Source organism: Protopterus annectens, chromosome 1.part1 (assembly GCF_019279795.1).
Source record: "Protopterus annectens isolate FY-2018-M chromosome 1.part1, PAN1.0, whole genome shotgun sequence".
Taxonomy (NCBI): Eukaryota; Metazoa; Chordata; order Ceratodontiformes; family Protopteridae; genus Protopterus; species Protopterus annectens.
The window spans coordinates 1,706,854,612-1,706,872,822 of NC_056726.1; the positions used below are offsets into that span (position 1 = coordinate 1,706,854,612).

Consider the following 18,211-nt stretch of genomic DNA (forward strand, 5'->3'; position numbering starts at 1 on the left):
CTATAAAAAATTAAAGAGATTAATGATTTTTTATGGAGATTGTTTATTAGAAAACTGCCGGTTAAGGCAAATATGCCATACAAAAAAAGCAAGATAGAATATGCAATAAATGTGGATAGTTTGAGACTACTGAGCATGCATTTTTGAAATGTGAAAGAGTTAATAATTTGTGGAAAGAAATATGTAAAGATAATAGGATGAAAAGTTTGTTAAAATTTGAACAAATAAATATGGACATAATAGAATTTGGTTATTATGGTGGATGTAAAGAGGAAGAAGTGAAGAAAATGGACAGAGTAATATTTTATGCTTCATGGACTATATAGAACAAGAGACTAAATGAAATTAAAAACAATGGAAATGGACTTTGACAAAGATTTTGGAAAAAAATAATGTTTTGGGTGTGGATGAAAGAGTGGGGGGTGCTTAAATTGAAGTTTATGCTGTGTGGAGATTTGTAATGTAAGTAATGTAAATATGTAAATAATATGTAATGTATATATCAGTACAAAATGCTACTCACACCTCATACAGCATGAGTACATGCACATGTCTCATTCCTAGCACAGTGTCAGCTTGGATGACAGTGTGTGACATGGAGAAAGCAATGGAAGGAGCAGAGATGAACGCCAGCTCAAAAGAAGATACATGTGGAGTTATGAAGGATTATGAGCTATTTTAAAATGAATTGTTTGCTGAGTTGGAGGAGATATAAAGAGAGGAATGTGTTGTTTCATCCATCCAGCCAGGATGATTGTGGGATGATCTATTCAATGGCATGATCAAGCAGACTGAACCAGAAAATATTGTTTCTTGGGACAAAATAATGGACAAACACAGAAAGAAAATTTGGAGACAATTTTCAAAGGGGACACTATCACTGGTTGTAGCAAGTTCAATGATCAATGCTACTTTTGTTTTCTTTTCATGGACTACTAAACTGTTGGCAATGAGTGATTCCATTATTTTATTATTATTTATTATTTATTTTTATTTAATTTTTGTTAGCATTTTTGAATGGTGTAATAAATGTGATATAGATATAATTGGAAGGTATATACCATTTTCTAACAAATGAAAAAAGATTTCAAACAGAAAAAAAATATGAGACAGAGAGATATTATGAATTTTGGAAAATGAGCATTGTTCAAGAATAGCAATACTATGTAGCAGAGTAGTGGAGATATTGAATGTAACATTATTATGAATGGGAAGACTAACTATTGTAGATTTAAGATTTCAAGAAAAAGTATATACAATTATAGCTTTATATGCTTATGTCATTTGTAAAGAAAAGGAGAATTTATTTCAACAGATGTTAGACTGTGTAGTAGTGAATATGGATATCATAATGACAGGGTTTTTCAATTATGATTTAAGAGATAAAAGAAAAAGAAAGGAAAATTTTAAATGAGAGAAGTTATGAAATGTGGCAAACTGGCTATATGGAATAGAAAATTATGAACATATAGAACAGGTATTCTTGAATCTCAATTTGATTATTTTATGACATCTGAAGGAATAAGTATAGCAGAAGGAAAAGCTGCCATAACAGGATTCACAGATCATTTGACAATATGGATGGAACTAAATGAGAAGAAAGAATACATTAGAATAGGAGAGGGAATTCAAAAAATTAATTAAAAAGAATGGAATGAGAAAGGAAAATAATTAATTATACATCTATAGAGAGATCATGTTACTGTGAGGGGTTTATGTTAATTGGTCAGAATGGTGAAATACTTTTAAAAGAAAATATAAAATAAGTTACTTTACAATGGCAGAGTAAGATACGAAAATGGGAAAAGAAAGATATGCAAAAATATACAAAATGTTCTTGAAAATTTAGAAATGAATGAGACAGAGTATCATGATAAAGAGAAATAAGTATATAAAATAAATTATGAAAAAATAAGGAATTATTATATAAACAAAGGTATTTATTACAAGGGTAAAGGAAGATGTATCAGCTTACTTAAGTAAAATAGTGAAAGAGGATAGCAGTGCAATGACAGGAATGAAAAATAAAAAGCAGAGATTCAATCTCAGATTATAGAAATTGTAGTTGTTTATGTGGAAGAAATATTTAAAGAAAAAAGAAAGAATGTATTAGAATATGGGAAGTAAAAATATCTCAAAACAAGTAAAGAAGGAAGTTGAAAAAGAAAGTCCTTTGTACAAATTGTATTCCTATATAGATAGGAATTGAGTAGGAAATGTATAAACATTTAGTAGACTGGCGAAAAGAATATTTGTTACATATTTTGAATGAATGGTGAGATGAAGAATTTCATTACAAAGAATTATGTAGTAGAATACTAAAATTCTTATGGAAAAAGGAGAGAAAGAAGATATAAAGAATTGGAAATTAATGTACTAAATAATACAGATTACAAGATATTTATATAAAATAGCAAAGAAAAGACTGGTAAATATAATGGAAGAAATGCATACTGTATGAAAGGGAAGGGATGTCAAGAACTGCTGATGGTAGTAAGAGAAACTGTGGATGATATTCTAAATATAAGAGGGGATCTAAAACTTATGGTAAGTGACATTAATTATTTATTATTATTATTTTATTATTTAACATTTGTTTACCAGGATAGTCCGACTGGACAACTGGTGTCCCTTTTCAGTGGAGTCCTGGGGAGAAAAGCTCCACACAGTATAGTTAGTAGAGAAATAACATTTTTTTTTTCTTTTCTGGTTACATAGTGAAAGGATGATAATGACAATTAAGAAACATGCTATACATCGTAGACACATAGACACAATATGTACAATGTAAACATTCAGCATGGTTAGAACACAGTAATGCAAGGCTTTTACCAAGTAATATGTACAGTATATACAATGAGTACTGGTGGAGAATAATAACTGTGAACACCAGTGGCATAAGGGAATAGACTCTCACATTCGGGTGAGGTTTCAGGGGGGTGCATGGCAGTTACAAATACTGTTGGTGTAAAGGTATGATTTAAGGAGATATTTGAAAGTAGTAGTACAGTTTTGTAATCTGAGGTGTTCCATGTTTTAGTGACTTCATTAAGGAAAGGAGATTCACCAGAGCTGTTTTTACATGGGATTGTATTAATCAGAGCTGTATTACTGGATCATAAGTGTCTTTTTGAGTTGTAGATGCTTAGAATACCGGTCACATTTCATTCAATAGAGCATGAGACATTATAGGAATTAATGAAGATATATAACTTTATAATAAAATTAAGAAAGTTTGCATGACAGTGTATAGTAACAAATAAGAATTCTGGTAAATGTCTGGTTAAGTAAAGAAATAGCGATGCACAATAGTATAAGACTAGGATGTACTATAACTTGTATTTTATTTGCTTTAGTCAGGAATATGGTAGTTAGTGAAATAAATTATAAAATAATGAAGGCAAAATATGTAATCCGCACAGGTGAGATTCCACTTTTAGTGACAGATGCAGATGATAATATTATTATAATAACTAAAAACAGTGTATGGATGAAAAAGTTATATTTTATGTAGTTGAATGTTTAAAAAATAGGTAGGTCATTAAATAAAGATAAAAGCAAAGGAATGAGAGAGATATATCAAAGACAGGGGGTATAAAGTTCACAGTGAAAAAAATTTCTGTGTTACGAATGCATTTCGGTAAAGAAGTAAGTAGAACACAATGGGAAAAATTATTAAAGGAGGAGGACATGCAGACTCCACACAGAAGGGGCTCCAGCTGAGAATCGAATGGATGAACCTGTTGCTGTGAGGCGACAATGCTAACCGCTGCACCACCGCATATAGCTATAAAAGAAAGAAAGAAATAGTATAGTAACAAAGTGAATGCCAAGATTTTTTTATGGAGATTGGGAATAAATAAATTAACAGTAAAAGGAAATAGGCTGTATTAAAGGAGAAGTGGGACAATATATTTATACTGAGGTGAATAGGTAACCACAAATGTTTTTTTTTTCTGAAATGAAAGAGGGTAAAGATATTATGGAAAATTATGTGAAAAGAATTTTTTGAGATTTAAAATCTCAGCTATGAAAGGTAATTAATGTAACTTTAACAGCCTTCTTATGTCAGAAATGTGTATAGCAGCCTTATCTTGTTCCTAACTTTAGAGAGTTTTCATAGCACTCCTTACACCGAAAGTTGATCAAGACATAACTGAAAAAAAGACATTTGGGTTTTCTGTTACAGTTTTTATACTGCAATGAAGACTATTCTTAATAGATTTCAACAACACTCCATAGTGGGTTTTGATATATATATATATATATATATATATATATATATATATATATATATATATATATATATACCTACATACATATATATAAAGAAATATGTTCTAATAATGCAAACATATGGATGGCATAGCATCATATGTGGTATGAAAATAATACCCTGTGCTTCCAGGAAATGAACATAATACAAACCTGTCATTTTATATCAGTAAATACTCTCAGAAGTGTGATAAATCCCTTCCCTGCAAACTTTCTCAAAACATGCACCACCATGCCAAGAAAAATAAGAAGTGTAGTTAGACTTGTAAGCTTTAAAAATAAACTTCATATCATAATGGGTTTGGGCAAGAGGTGGATAAAAGCTATCAAGCTACAGTTATATTCCCTGTTATAATGGTTCTGAGATCTTTATTTAGTTTTTAACTAAAGAGCATTTATGTAACAACTTTCTCCATGCTAAAAGATAAATACTACATTGAGTAAACAGATATGCATTTATCATATCAAGGTTAAGTAACATTTTACAAAATAATCAAATACATAGCATGTATTGCTCAGTACTGAAAACAATTACATAAAGTGAGATACAGTGCTTTTCAGCATTTGAAAACTACCAGTAGATATTTTATTTATGTACTTATTCATTTATTTTCATTTAGTTAAACACTTAGAAACTGGGTGAGTAGAGTTATCCAAGGAATCGTTTCAGCTACAGCATGGCTCATTTAGGCAAGAACAATAAAAGCTGTTACAAAATTGTAGATGTATCTGAGCTTAGTGAAAGTGGCATCAGATTTAGTAATAGAGTATAAATACAGAATTTCAATTCAGAAGCTGCATATTTCAACAGGAGATAAATAAAATCAAAATTAAGTGATGTTTCAACCTTTTCTAGAAGAGGGTAAGATTGTCTCATTCAGTAATGTCATCAGGTAGAGTATTCCAAGCAGCAGAAGTAGTATTCAGCTAAGGAAAATCAGGTTTAGTAATGTGAATGATCAGATGCATCTGAAGAGTACATGATTTAAATGAGGTAATATATGACCTAGTGGTGGGTTGTACCTATCTTTTGAAGCTTAAATGTCAAGTTGTTAAGTAGGTGCTTGGAACTAGCTGAGATGGAGAATGGCACTTAGGATTGCTGGTAGAGGTACATTAGTGTACAGAAGCGATAGGTAAGTGGAAAAATCATAAGGGAAATTCAATAAAGCCTACATGATTTTTTTTTTTCGTGGTGCAAACATTTTTAGATTCAGTAAGCACTGCTTGGGGGCATGCATGCAGCCACAAATAAGCATTCAAATAAATAATTAATTACATCCGATTTCAATTTTTAGATGTCTGACAGGTGTCAGCTGTGTATGTGTAAGCGCAGCTTGACATTGCTGCACTCCGTGCCACACCACACAAACATAAAAAAAAAAAACAATTAAAAGCACACATTTTTCTAGACTACCAGGGTACATTACAGGTATGTACATTATCCTGTACATAACATCTGTCAAGGACTTCCCTGAACAATCCACATCCATGGGACACTACACTGCTGGCTACACAGATTCAATATCCATGTTACTGTGATCTGGCTTGGCAGCATGCCGTGATTAATATGCATGGCGCTCTGCTGATGGGGAACCATGGCCGTAGTCTTAGAATTGTTGTTGTGTTGGAGAGCAATACCAAATTAATTTCCATTATATGTTGGTACAGAGATTTAGGTAGTCTTTTTATCTGCCAAATACATGACTGCAGATTTAGTGGTATGAGCAGTTTAAACTTAAATAAGCTGACATATAAGATAGAAAACTGGTGTTTTTATATGAATTACTACTGTAACTCTAATCATTTGGAAACTTTCGAATTGTAAATATTAACACTTCATGGAGAGATAAAATATAAATCAAATGTATTATTATATTTTTTTATTCAAAACATTAGCAGGTCTGCTAATTGAAGGGAGTTTGTGAGGATTATAAGAAAATATATAAGTCATGTAGAAAGCTAACCAAATCTGTTGGTAATTGGCAGCTAAATCTCAAATTGGCAAAACAGTGTAAAGAATGTTTGCTTTCATTTTTTTCATTATCAATGTGATGATAGGAGGTACTGTCAGCACAACTAGCTGGATTTTTTAAAATAATTATATGCCATTTGTGACTACTAAACTAATTTATACAAGATGCTCGTGTTACAAATGTATTAGAACTGTACGTCATGTGTTTATCAAACTGATTTGTGCAGATGTTTGTGTTGAAAAGGTATTTTGTTAAGTGCTTGTGTTTGAAATGTATCCACACTGTGTCCTACTGGAGAGAACAGAAACGTACATGCACTATTGTAACTGTTTAACAAAGGGAACTGGAAAGTTAACCTCAGTCCAGCAAACTTTAAAATATATCTGAAATTAAATCACTTTAAGGGCTATGCCATAAAGGTGCTATCCCATATATTTCAATGCAACAAGAGAAACAAAATCTGTACCAGGAAGCTTTCTGTATTGTCTTTTGGATGAACTAATTACTACTCTGGAAGTGTGGAGGTATGAAATTGTTTTATGACTTCCACCACCTGCCACAGATCTGAACAAAAGCCCTTGCATGTGTATTTTTACAAGTAGGTGTTAAATCATGCCAGCTTCCAGCAATGGGGGTTTGCATGAGAACTAGAAGTCAAATGACCAGGAGTGATGTCATTCTGCAAGCTATCCCAGAAGTAATATTTTAGATATGATTTTGAGAAGTCTCTTAGTGAGACAGAGCATTCTGTATTCTGTCTTGGGCCTGACAACAAGAAGGGCCATTCACCATATCATCTGCCTTTCACTATTAAGTAAGGAGGGAATAGTAATTCTCTTAGATTCAGTCAGGAATATAGTGAAGCTTAGTTTAGATATTGTTTTTCGTTATTTGTCTGAGTCTGTCCTTCAATGTTATTTTAAGTACTTCCTGTGATTTTGAACTCTGATGTCACTGTGAATATATATTTAGTATTTTCTTGTTCTTTTATTATATATTATTAAATATATTTAGACCTTTCATTGTGGCTGATCTTTGTAGAAGTATTTAAGTAAGTTTTGAGACTATTTGCATATTTATTTGGTGACACTGTTTGTGCCACTCCTAATAGCCTTGCTCTTGGTCAAACTACCATTTGTATTAATATTAATTTCACTCAATATATTGTGTACCCTATTAAGGGCCTTAAGGTAGCTGGCAGGAGTGTCTGGTGGTGGTGGTAACTACCTTAAAGTCTGGGCAGAAGGGGGCATAGCTAGTGAACCTATGCTTGCCTTTCCCAGGTGTGTGTGTGTGTGTGTGTGTGTGTGTGTGTGTGTGTGTGTGTGTGTGTGTGTGTGTGTGTGTGTGTGTGTGTGTGTGTGTGTGTGTGTGTGTGTGTGTGTGTGTGTTTCAGCTACTTGGGCAGGGACATGGAGCACTGGTTGGACAGAAAGGGTGCTGGAGATCTTGGTTGGACACTCAGCTGAGATCTCAACTCTATAGCTGTGCCAGTGGGGAGTCTTATTGGGATCTGGAGAAAGAGGGAGACACCAGCCCTGGGACTGACTGTGTTCCCCATGTGCTCTTAAGGGAAATTGTGCTTGATTGTGCTTGATGCAGAGAGCTGCATCTGGAGATAATGTGTGTGTACCTCTTATCCTCCCAGTAAACATTCCTCAGAGGTGCCAACGGTGAGGCTTGAGGCTCCTTGATTACTGACCCAAAGGTGGGGCATCACAATCAATACATTAATGACTGCAGATAATCTTGGAAAGATGTTAAGGCTATGGGCAAGATTCCAAGGAGTTGCTTTCATTGTTAGGTTTCCCTGATTCTGAAAGATTCTCAGTTAAGTGACTTACTTCAGTGTAAGGCCTATCTATAAACTGGCTTACAAAGGGGACCAGATTCCAAAATACCTGCTCTCAGCCTGCTCTACCCTTAGAGCAAGTCTTAGGGAATCAGTCCCTCTCTATTGAAAAGATTTACATATGTAGTACAACATATCTGACAAATGTAGCAGAGAATGAAAAATGATAGTGGTGAGTCAGAATGTGCCTGATAGAAAGCTATACAAAAATTAAAACCATATCTAAAGTGATTATTTTCAAATGTTGCATACAAAAATAGGGCTAGCTATTGAACAGAAAATGTAGCAGTATCTTAAGCAATAAAACTCAAAATCTGTATATAAACTAGGCCTAGGGTAAGCTATTCTGTGTGTTACAAAAACAGACAAAACCTGAGGTTATCATCTTACAACTGGCAGTTGATAAGGTATTTCACCTAGAAAATTGAAAAGATTAACAAGATGCTGATATTAATATGACTCTGGTAAAAATGTAAAAGTAGAAGGGGATTATGAAAGAAATGCCCTAATAAGAAACTTATCTTTCTTCTTCAGAGGGCAAGATATTTTATAACAAATAACATTTAAAGTAGCATAAAGACACACACTTCATTATCTTAAGCAGAGATGAAAAGTGATATTAACAGGAAATTCTTTTGGAGACACATTAAAATCAGCCTAGTGTGATACAGAGAGGCAGAAGTGTTTTTCTCTTATTAGAAGTATACAGCTAAAGCAATTAAGCAGTAAGGTAGCTAAACATTAACTGAAAATATTGTTAACATCATATTTACATCAAAGTAGAATACCATCTCTGACATAGTTTTCTAATAGTCATAGTTTAGGATAACAAGAGTACTGTTTTCATTAGGCGTGAATAAGATGCAATGATGCATAATCATGGAGATACAGTGGAGCAAACAAGAGAGGTAAAGTCTCTAACTTCATTGTGTTCTATCATTTACACATGCTTATCATTTATGAACATACATTAAGTAAATAATCTAAGGGTGGCATAGTGGTGTAGTGGATAACATTATCTCCTCACAGCAAGAGATTCTCCAGTTTGAATCTCAGCTGGGTGTCTTCTATGCAGTCTGCATGTCCTCCCTGTATTTGTGTGGGTTTCCTCCAGGCGCTCCAGTTTCCTCCTACATTTCAAAGACATGCAGTAGGTGGATTGGACATGTCAAATTGGCCATGTCGGTGTTCGAGTGTGTGATATGGAAGAACAGAGGGGGCAGGCTAGCCACCCAGTGGCATGAATGTTGGCTCTAGATGATTGCCACTGTTGAAGTGACACCCCAACTCCATGTGCAAAAATGAGAAAAGGGGTGATGGATATATTAAGTGAATAATCTGATATTCATACATCGCACACAGACACACACACACTCACACACACACACACACACACACACACACACACACACACACACACACACACACACACACACACACACACACACACACACACACAAAAAAAAAAAAAACTATGCTACCTTGATGAATGAATCCAATAGTCAGGATAATTCCTAAAAGAAACTCCATGGTCTACTTGCTGAGTAGATTCCAGTGATCAGTTTTAGACTCGGAAATAGGTCTATAAAGAGAGCATAACAAAAAGACAGTAAGTCATTTTACAAATATTCACAACAGTACATAGTAATTAAGTACTGTACTTACAATGCACATTGTAGTATCCCTTTTTAACTACAGTGGCAATAAAAGCCTCTCTTACAGTTATGGCACTGTTACTGAGATTTAGCCTCTGATATGAAGCGTACACTCATAGTGCATAGCAAAACACAATAAAAGGTATGGAGGATTTGATGTCAGTTAATGACAACTTGTTCATAGAGTTTACCTGTTCTCCTACCAGTCCCAGTGCTGTTGGTCAGTATGAGATTCTTATTAACAGAAAGATACTAGAACACAGGACTGAAATAATACATTTGGTTGTGCAAGCCTACACCTTGCAATTGCTTACATTTTCAATCTGTATCATGAGTTATTCAGTTACTGATGCCATTGTTAATTTCAATATCCACTTAAGCCTAAAAATGTGCACACATAATTTACTTGTCATTGGTTAAAAAAGACACTTGAAAAATGCCAGTGTGAGAAGAAAGTGTGCAGCTTGGATGCTTAGTATGACAATTATACCTCAGATAAGGATAAAGTGTGTGTGTGTGTGTGTGTGTGTGTGTGTGTGTGTGTGTGTGTGTGTGTGTGTGTGTGTGTGTGTGTGTGTGTGTGTGTGTGTGTGTGTGTGTGTGTGTGTGAGTGTATGAGCTTGAAATGTTAGTAAACTAGATTTTGAGGAATTAAAGGTTCTCCTTGCATGTAATCTTATAGTCAGAGTTCATGCAATACAGAAAACAACAGTTCAAGAAAATACTCTGATATATAATGATGAAGTGAATTTCAATAAAAGAGATGTCTAGGAAGATTATTAAATTCCAGAGAAAGAAAGCAAGAAGTTATAATTTCTAATCTGTTAGTGTTTCTAGTCAATAATTTTTTGAGAGCTTGATGTTTTATGTAACAGAAAGGGTACATCTGCAGTAACCTCTACTTTATAATAATTTGTTGTGTTATAAAAAACGCAGGTGACTCCAAAGAGAAGAATTATTAAACAATAACCGACATCATGGTGTGGTATATTGGAAGATTTACCCATGGTTGGAATGGTTTAATCGCGAGCGAGAAGCAATAAAATGGAAATTTTAGCTGGCATAGTTACCCCTTTATACTGAAGATTGTGCATCACCTTTGCCAAAGCTTCTAGGTGAAATAGCTAAGAGCCTATATTTTCCATCTACCAAACAGCTAACATGCATCATTGGGATCCTAAAGTTTATGCTATAAAACCTTATTGAGAAAGATGAGAAAAGTGCAACCAGCTGTCACTCTATTTCATAAAGAGGGTACCCCAAACCACTACTGGATTTATTGTATGGTAGGCACAACACAGGGTTGCTGGAAATAATGAAAGAAACTTGGGAGGGAGAGGAAATCCCCTTTAAGAATGTAGTAACACACTGTAGTTGTTTAAAGGAAAGGACTGACATGATAATGCTCATTGTGCAAGAGCGTATGTAAAGGGCACATGCTAGTGAACAGGGAGTATATAACAGAAATGTCCAGAGCAGGAAATTCCAAGTGGGAGACCAGGTCTTGGTCCCAGCAATCAAGAATAAAGTTCTTGGCCAAGTGAAGTTATGAAGTCATCATATAGGTAAATGAGGTAAATTATAAGCTGTGTAAACATGGTGATGTCCAAGATTAAAACTCAGGTAAATGTAGTAAGTGAAGGATTGGAGGTTACTGAATGTGAGCAAGAGAACTGACTACTGTCCACACTTTACTTGTGACAGATGACATCCCCTTGTAACTCCCAGAACCAGGATGTGCAAGAATTTCTTTTGAGAAATAGAGAAATACACACTGAACTACTGGCCCAAATGTCTATTACTCAGCACCACATAAAAATGATACAGGGAAAAATTAAATTAAAAGCCTTATAGAGTCAAGCAATACAAGAACAGATCAAAAAAGATAAAACTAGGGATGATAAAAGAGTCATCTATTCCACTACAACTTCAACTTTAAATGTATTATAGTGCTCATTTCCTACGTACCTAATACAAGTCATATGTAATAAATTAAAACATTAGAAAAACTAATAAAATTAATTACAAAAATCCAGACATTTAAATTAAGCATAAAACTAAATGTCAGAAAGTAGCGTGCAAAGCAATGCCCACTGAGGCAAACAGAAGAAGTCCAAAAAATCAAACTGGAAAAGGCTTATTCAACATTCCAAAAAATTCATTTCACAAACCAACCTCCACCAACAGAGAAGTGCAGATCCTAAGCAAGCCACAGACCTAGGTAATTACTATTTGATTGTGTTAGTGAAAAAATCATGATACTCTCTGATTTTGTAAACATCATACTAAACAGCAACCCCAAATTCAGCAACTATCCTAATCCTAACTCACTGCTTTCTACAAGAGTATAGTAATCAGAAAAGCAGTTCTTGTGAATCCTGTAAGAATATACTCATTATTACAGGAGATTTTCCTGTATTTCTGTTTTCAAAGCCTAATTTCTGCATTCCTAGTAAAAGTACATAGTTACATAAAACTAATGCAGCAAGAGGGCATCTATAAGCTGATATGATTTGCTAAGCATGCTAGTGAAATGGTCAGCACGGTATGTGCACAGCTGTAGTCATTAATGGGAGGCTGCAAAGAGTTATGAACAATATTTCATATTTCCATGTTTACATTATAATGCATGAACAGACTGTGGTACTGTCTTGTTTGGGATGATGCATTCAAGCAGTGAGTATTAGTAAAAAAAATTGGTATTAAAACATGTTTGGTAATATGAAGGCATCTCAGAAAAAAATGCTCTTTTGGTAAATCAGTTATGACTGTTGCCTAAATATTCATAGCTGCACTGATTTCATGAAAGCTGTATAACCTACAGGTGAACAAATGATGCCATCTTATACAAAATATAAAGGTACACAATGCTATGACTGGCACTTGCTATCAAACACAGTTTTATAGATTAATATTTTTGAATGTATCGTGAAACATGTATATGTATAATTTGTATAAATTCGACAATACCAGATAACAGCAGTGTGCTGCCCCATTTGGCAGACATCACAGAAACCTCTTGAACACTTCCCTCACTGATAACTTGCACCTGTCTTGTACACATATAGAAATATAATCCTTTGTTTGACCACAACACTAGTTCTTCTGGCAAATAAAATACTTTTTTTTCTTTTGAAAATATGCTATATAAAATCAACATTTAAGGACACAACTTTGATACTAACCCCAGTATATAGTCCATTGTCTACCAAACAGCTAACATAGTTTACTTTTTTTTTGTAACTCACATCAATCAGTAGATATTCTAAATCTAATTAATTGTGTTTTTTTAGAAGATTTTGGACAAAAGCTCTCAGGAGGCAAGCTGATTCTTAGCTTAGAAGACTCCAGGACACAAAGGTGTTAATTAGCCTTCTGCTGTTCGTGAGTTCATCTTAGTGGAAAACATGTTTTTTTTCTGAATTGTTATGCACAGGATACTAAGCATTCAACTAAATAAAACAAAAAATATCAGTTAATGTCCTTCTCAAGTAAAGTATTTAAGTGTACTAATTAAAACTACATTCAGAGTAAGATAGCTGATGTCTCACACAAATACAGGTTTGTAGAGTAATACTAGGTTAGTTGCTCTGAATGGCCATTTTAAGTTTAGCCAATAACCCAAGACCAGAATCAAACCAAGTACCTTGTACCTGTGAGGAAAAGACCATAAACATTATGTTAAACCTATCCACATAATAATCCTGTTTGTTAACAAGCTAGGCTCACTGGACAAACAGTCTCTTTCCAGGGGCGACTTAGGAGCAGAGTTTGGTTAAGTGACTTGCTCAAGGTCACTCAGGAGGCAAGTAAAGGCATCAACCCCTATACCACAAGAACTACAGCTCGCAATCTTAACAACTGCACCCATTGCCAAACAAGCAATGAGGCATTACAATTTGATTAAATGCTAACATTGAATAAATTTGTATTTATATATATTTTTCTCTCCTGGCATAGTAGTACCTTGTTCGCAGTTTGTGTTATTTAGTTTTGAAGTTCTGTGCACTGGACCTTTGTGTTGGTTTTTATTTTCATCATAAACATATTATATGTCTTTAAAGAAGGCCATTCAAAGTTAGCATATGTTGCTACAATTGATGAGCCCATTTCAGTGTCCCTTATTTTGAGAGGGTCAAGTTGACATACGAAAAATTGTTTTTATATATGATAGAACATGTGAATAAGAAGCTTGGCTTTAGATAACACATAAGAGAACATTTGAATAAAAAGCCTGGTATTAAATATCACAAGCTAACATGTGCATAAAAATGCTTGGATTTAGATAACAAATGTGAGAACATGTAATAAAAAAGTTGGTAAATGTGGCTGATACAAACCTGGGACAGATCAGAGAGTATTCAATCCTATCTGGGCCAGTCTGAAGTAGAATAAGGATTACATTATAAAGTGATCCCACATCTAAGGCATCTGTAATTCATGCATGATGATACAGCTACATATCTCCATCTATTTCAAGAAATTGTGTTGTATACTTAAACTAAAACCATAGAAGGGAAAAGCTTAAGGTACATATCTAAGGTGTTTGAATATTGTGTTTCTTGAGTTCAATATCATTGTAAATGGTGGATTGTGATTGTTTTTTTTTTTTTGCTTCAAAAATCTAATAAAAATATTCCCTGGAATGTAGTGCAATAGTTAGTTGATGTAAGATAATGGTCATTGAAAGTCACAGAAGGCTATATACCCCTGAGAACAGTAAAAAATTATGTTGATACTATTGGGGGTGTATATATATACTTAACTTCAGAACTATGGTGCCTTGCAGAATTGTCCCTATGACAATGACAGAGTTAGTGAATCTATATCTATATCATCATCTGTAAATATAATGTAACTCTATCTCTATCTATCCATCTATGTATCTATATACATGTGTTGTTGTGTATCTATACATCTATATCTATAGTTTTAACTATATCTGTAATATAACTCTATCTATATAAATGTGGGTATAGGTAGTGTGAAGTCCTCCCCACACATAAATGTTTTAAAGAAGTAACACTGAATTTTAAAATTTACATTTATTTACTAAAAAAGCATTTAGTTTTGAAGTAGAACGAGTTGTAGTACTGTGTGCAGTAATTCAGATAAGGAGCACCATACATTTTTTTCTAAAATAAGAACAATACAACATCACAGCTATCGTTATTTTAAAATGTTTGTTCATGTCATACATTATAGGTTCATAGGTTCATAGGTAGGTACTAGGCTATCTGCCTGAAGGCATTTATAAGTCTAGGCAGAATGTGTTGGCTTTCGCCGCCCCCTTAGATTAGTTCCCTGTGCCTCTGTCCAGCAGAGCCACTGAAGTGATCCCCAGGGTAAACTTTCTGTTTCCCATCCACTCGTCAAGTTTCTCTTGAAGAGTGTTAGCGAGGAGCTCTGCCTAATGTAGATTGGAATCTTGTTCCAAAGCATGGGAAGTCTTTGGGACAGGAATCTATCCCTCCAGCATGTCCTATTTATTGTTGTGGTGAGGTTTAGATCCCTAGAGTGTGTGGCTCAAGGGGATATGGTTTTCTTTAGGTGGAGCATGTCCATCAATTCTGGGTTGGACATAGCCTTGTATGTCAGGCAGAGATCACCTCTGAGTAGGCGGTATGCAACCAAGTACAGCTGGAGCTTCTTCAGTCGAGCTGCATAGGGCATCTGTTTGAGGCCAATAATCCTCTTGGTGGGGTACTTCTGTGGTCTTTCAAGCTGTTGCAGGTGTCTTGTAAGGTACATCTCAAATGGGGCATTGTACTCTATGATGGGTCTGATGAGTGATGTGTAGAGGGGCACAATGACCTCTTTTGATCTGGATGCAAACCATTTTGTGATTAGGTGGGCCACATAGAAGGATTTTCTAACCACTTTGGCAATATGATTATCAAAGGAGAGATTACTGTCTACTTGGGTCCCCAGATCCCTTATTACATCTTCCGTAGTTAGGGGACTACCACTTATTTGGTAGTTTGTGGGTACTTTGTTTTTTCCAAAGGGGATGACTATGCACTTTTTGGCATTTAGCTTGAGGCCACGATTTTGACACTAGGTATCCGTCTCAGTGAGACCCTTTTGGAGGATGTCTGTGTCAGCCAGAGAGTCAATTATAGCCCCTAGTTTGCATTCGTCTGCGAACTTGGTCAGCCATAGTCCTCCTGTGCTTGCCTGTACCTCTGAGAAGTATAGGCCAAACAGGAGGGGTCCCAGGACTGAGCCCTGGGGAATGCCACTTGTAACTGGTTTAGAGTCGGGCCTAGCTCTTGCAACACTCACCATGTGGGTTCTGTCACTGTATTGCCAGTTGGCAACCCATCTTGTGACATAGGGGTTTATGTTTAGGCTGGTGAGCTTGTCTATAATACCAGAATGGGGAATGGTGTTGAAGGCCTTTGCGAGGTCTAGGTAGGCTGTGTGTACCATCTTTCCCGCGAGTATAGCCTTAGTAACTGTCTCAAAGAAGTCCACCAGGTTCAGGAGGCATGATCTGCCCTTAACAAAGCTGAACTGGGTAGGGTCCAGTGTTTGGAGGTTCCCATTGTCTCTGTTATTGAGTTCCATGATGATGCACTCCATAGCTTTGCAGACCAAGCTAGTCAGGCTTATAGGGAGATAGTTCCCGGAGTCTGTTGTGGCTCCACCTTTGTGGAGCAGAATAACCATTGCTGTGCGCCACTCTATAGGTATGTAGCCTGTGGAGAGGCTGAGTTTGAACAGTGTGTTTAGGTGAGGGGTTAGTTCGTCTTTGAGCTCATGTAGGACACAGCCTGGGACACTATCCGGTCCCATTGATGCTGTGTTTTTGGCTTTGGAGAGGGCTGTTTTAAACTGAGTGTCTGTGATTTCAGGGGCTCTACATTCTTCTGGTATGGTTATGGGCCCTTTTGGGGGTGAAGTTTCTGCTGAACCTGTCTGCCAGGATGTTGGCGATATCGGTCGGTCCAGTGTATTTTGTGCCCTTCTGCACTAACTCCGAGCAGATCTGAGCATTGCCACATAGATTCTTGACATAGCTAAAGAATGCCTTGTGGTTTTCTTTGGAGTCCTTGTCAATTTTTCTTTTGAAGCTCACCTTGGATGATTTTATGAGGGATCATAGTTTCTTGCTGATACTAATCAGGGATGTCTTCCCTTCTTGGGATTTTACTCTTTTCTGTACTAGTTTCCTTTTTCTATTTTATAGCTTATTTATGCTAGGGGTCCACCAGACTGGTTTCCTTTTCTTGGAGGAGTGAGTCTTGGTTTTGCTTGGGATAGCACGATCCATACATTCTTGTAGGTGCCCGCAGAATGCATTAGTAAAGGATTTTGCAGCTTGGACAGCATTATCCTTTAGCATGGGGGCTTTGAAACTTTCCACCTCTGTCTTAAGTAACGTGAAATTTGTTTTTGAAAAGTTTTTCATGGTGGTTTCCTTGTCCGGGGGTGGGGTGGGGGAATGTGGATATCCAAAGTGATTTGTTTATGGTCAGATCTAACCAGCGAGAGGTTGACCTCTGATGTGGAACACTGGTCACCCATGTTGGTGATGACCAGGTCCAATATGATGTCACCTATGGTGGGAGTGTTGACCAGTTGATCCGGTGAGCATCGTGCTGTGCCATTAACATGGAGGTGTGGGTATCCTTGATGAATATGGATATGCTCCCGCCATTTGTATTTTGGTCCACTTACTCATACATAATTCAGCATATTAGATCGCTGTTTCATTATTTTTATAAGATATTTATCATGTTACCTCCCCCTTTGTAAGGAATACTGACACTGCTCCTGCTCAAAGCCACTGGAATAACAAACCTCATAAGATATAAACTAACCTTCACATACAGAGTGTAAATACAGATTATTTCACAAGTTCATGCTACAGTTTTCCTAAATTCTAGGGTCAATCCTGCTAGGTATTACTGCCTGGTAGTCATCAGTGAACATCATCTGTGCAATTCAAGGAATCTGCTGCATTCTGCTAATCATAAGTACAATTTTATACTGTATTTTGCACTTTTAAACTCTATTTTTGTTACATTGCTGATTTTTAAAACTGTTCTTGCTGATCTGTTGCACTTTTGTCTGTTATCTCATAGACTCAATTCAGACCTGGTGAATCTGGTTCTGTTTATTAAACTGAGCACTAAACCAGGCTATCTTTTGTTGGAGAGGGCCTCCTGCACTCTTGTGGCAGGAGAGTTGAGTTAGTACTCATCTGATTGAAAGTTGCTGGCAGGGCTCAGTTTTGAGCTTTTTTATTGGTTAAATTGTTTAATTCGGTTTGCTCACTGTTTTAACACAGCTCCACAGAGTCAGGCGACCAGCCACTGCTCTGTTGTATTCATCTGTGCAATCCAAGGAATCTGTTGCATTCTGCTAACCATAAGTGCAATTTTATACTGTATTTTACACTTTTAAACTATATTTTTGTTTTAGTGTTGTTTTTTTAAAACCGTTCT

General features: G+C 35.7%; 1 protein-coding gene across 1 annotated transcript in view; it reads right to left on the bottom strand.

The window, feature by feature from the left end:
• Positions 1-9,694, bottom strand: part of LOC122811889 (uromodulin-like) — a 316,476-nt gene extending 306,782 nt beyond the window's left edge. The window contains exon 1 of the mRNA XM_044084036.1: positions 9,585-9,694. Coding sequence (XP_043939971.1) covers positions 9,585-9,633 — 49 coding nt within the window. The 5' untranslated portion in view covers positions 9,634-9,694. The remainder of the gene's footprint in view (positions 1-9,584) is intronic.
• Positions 9,695-18,211: the final 8,517 nt, after the last annotated feature.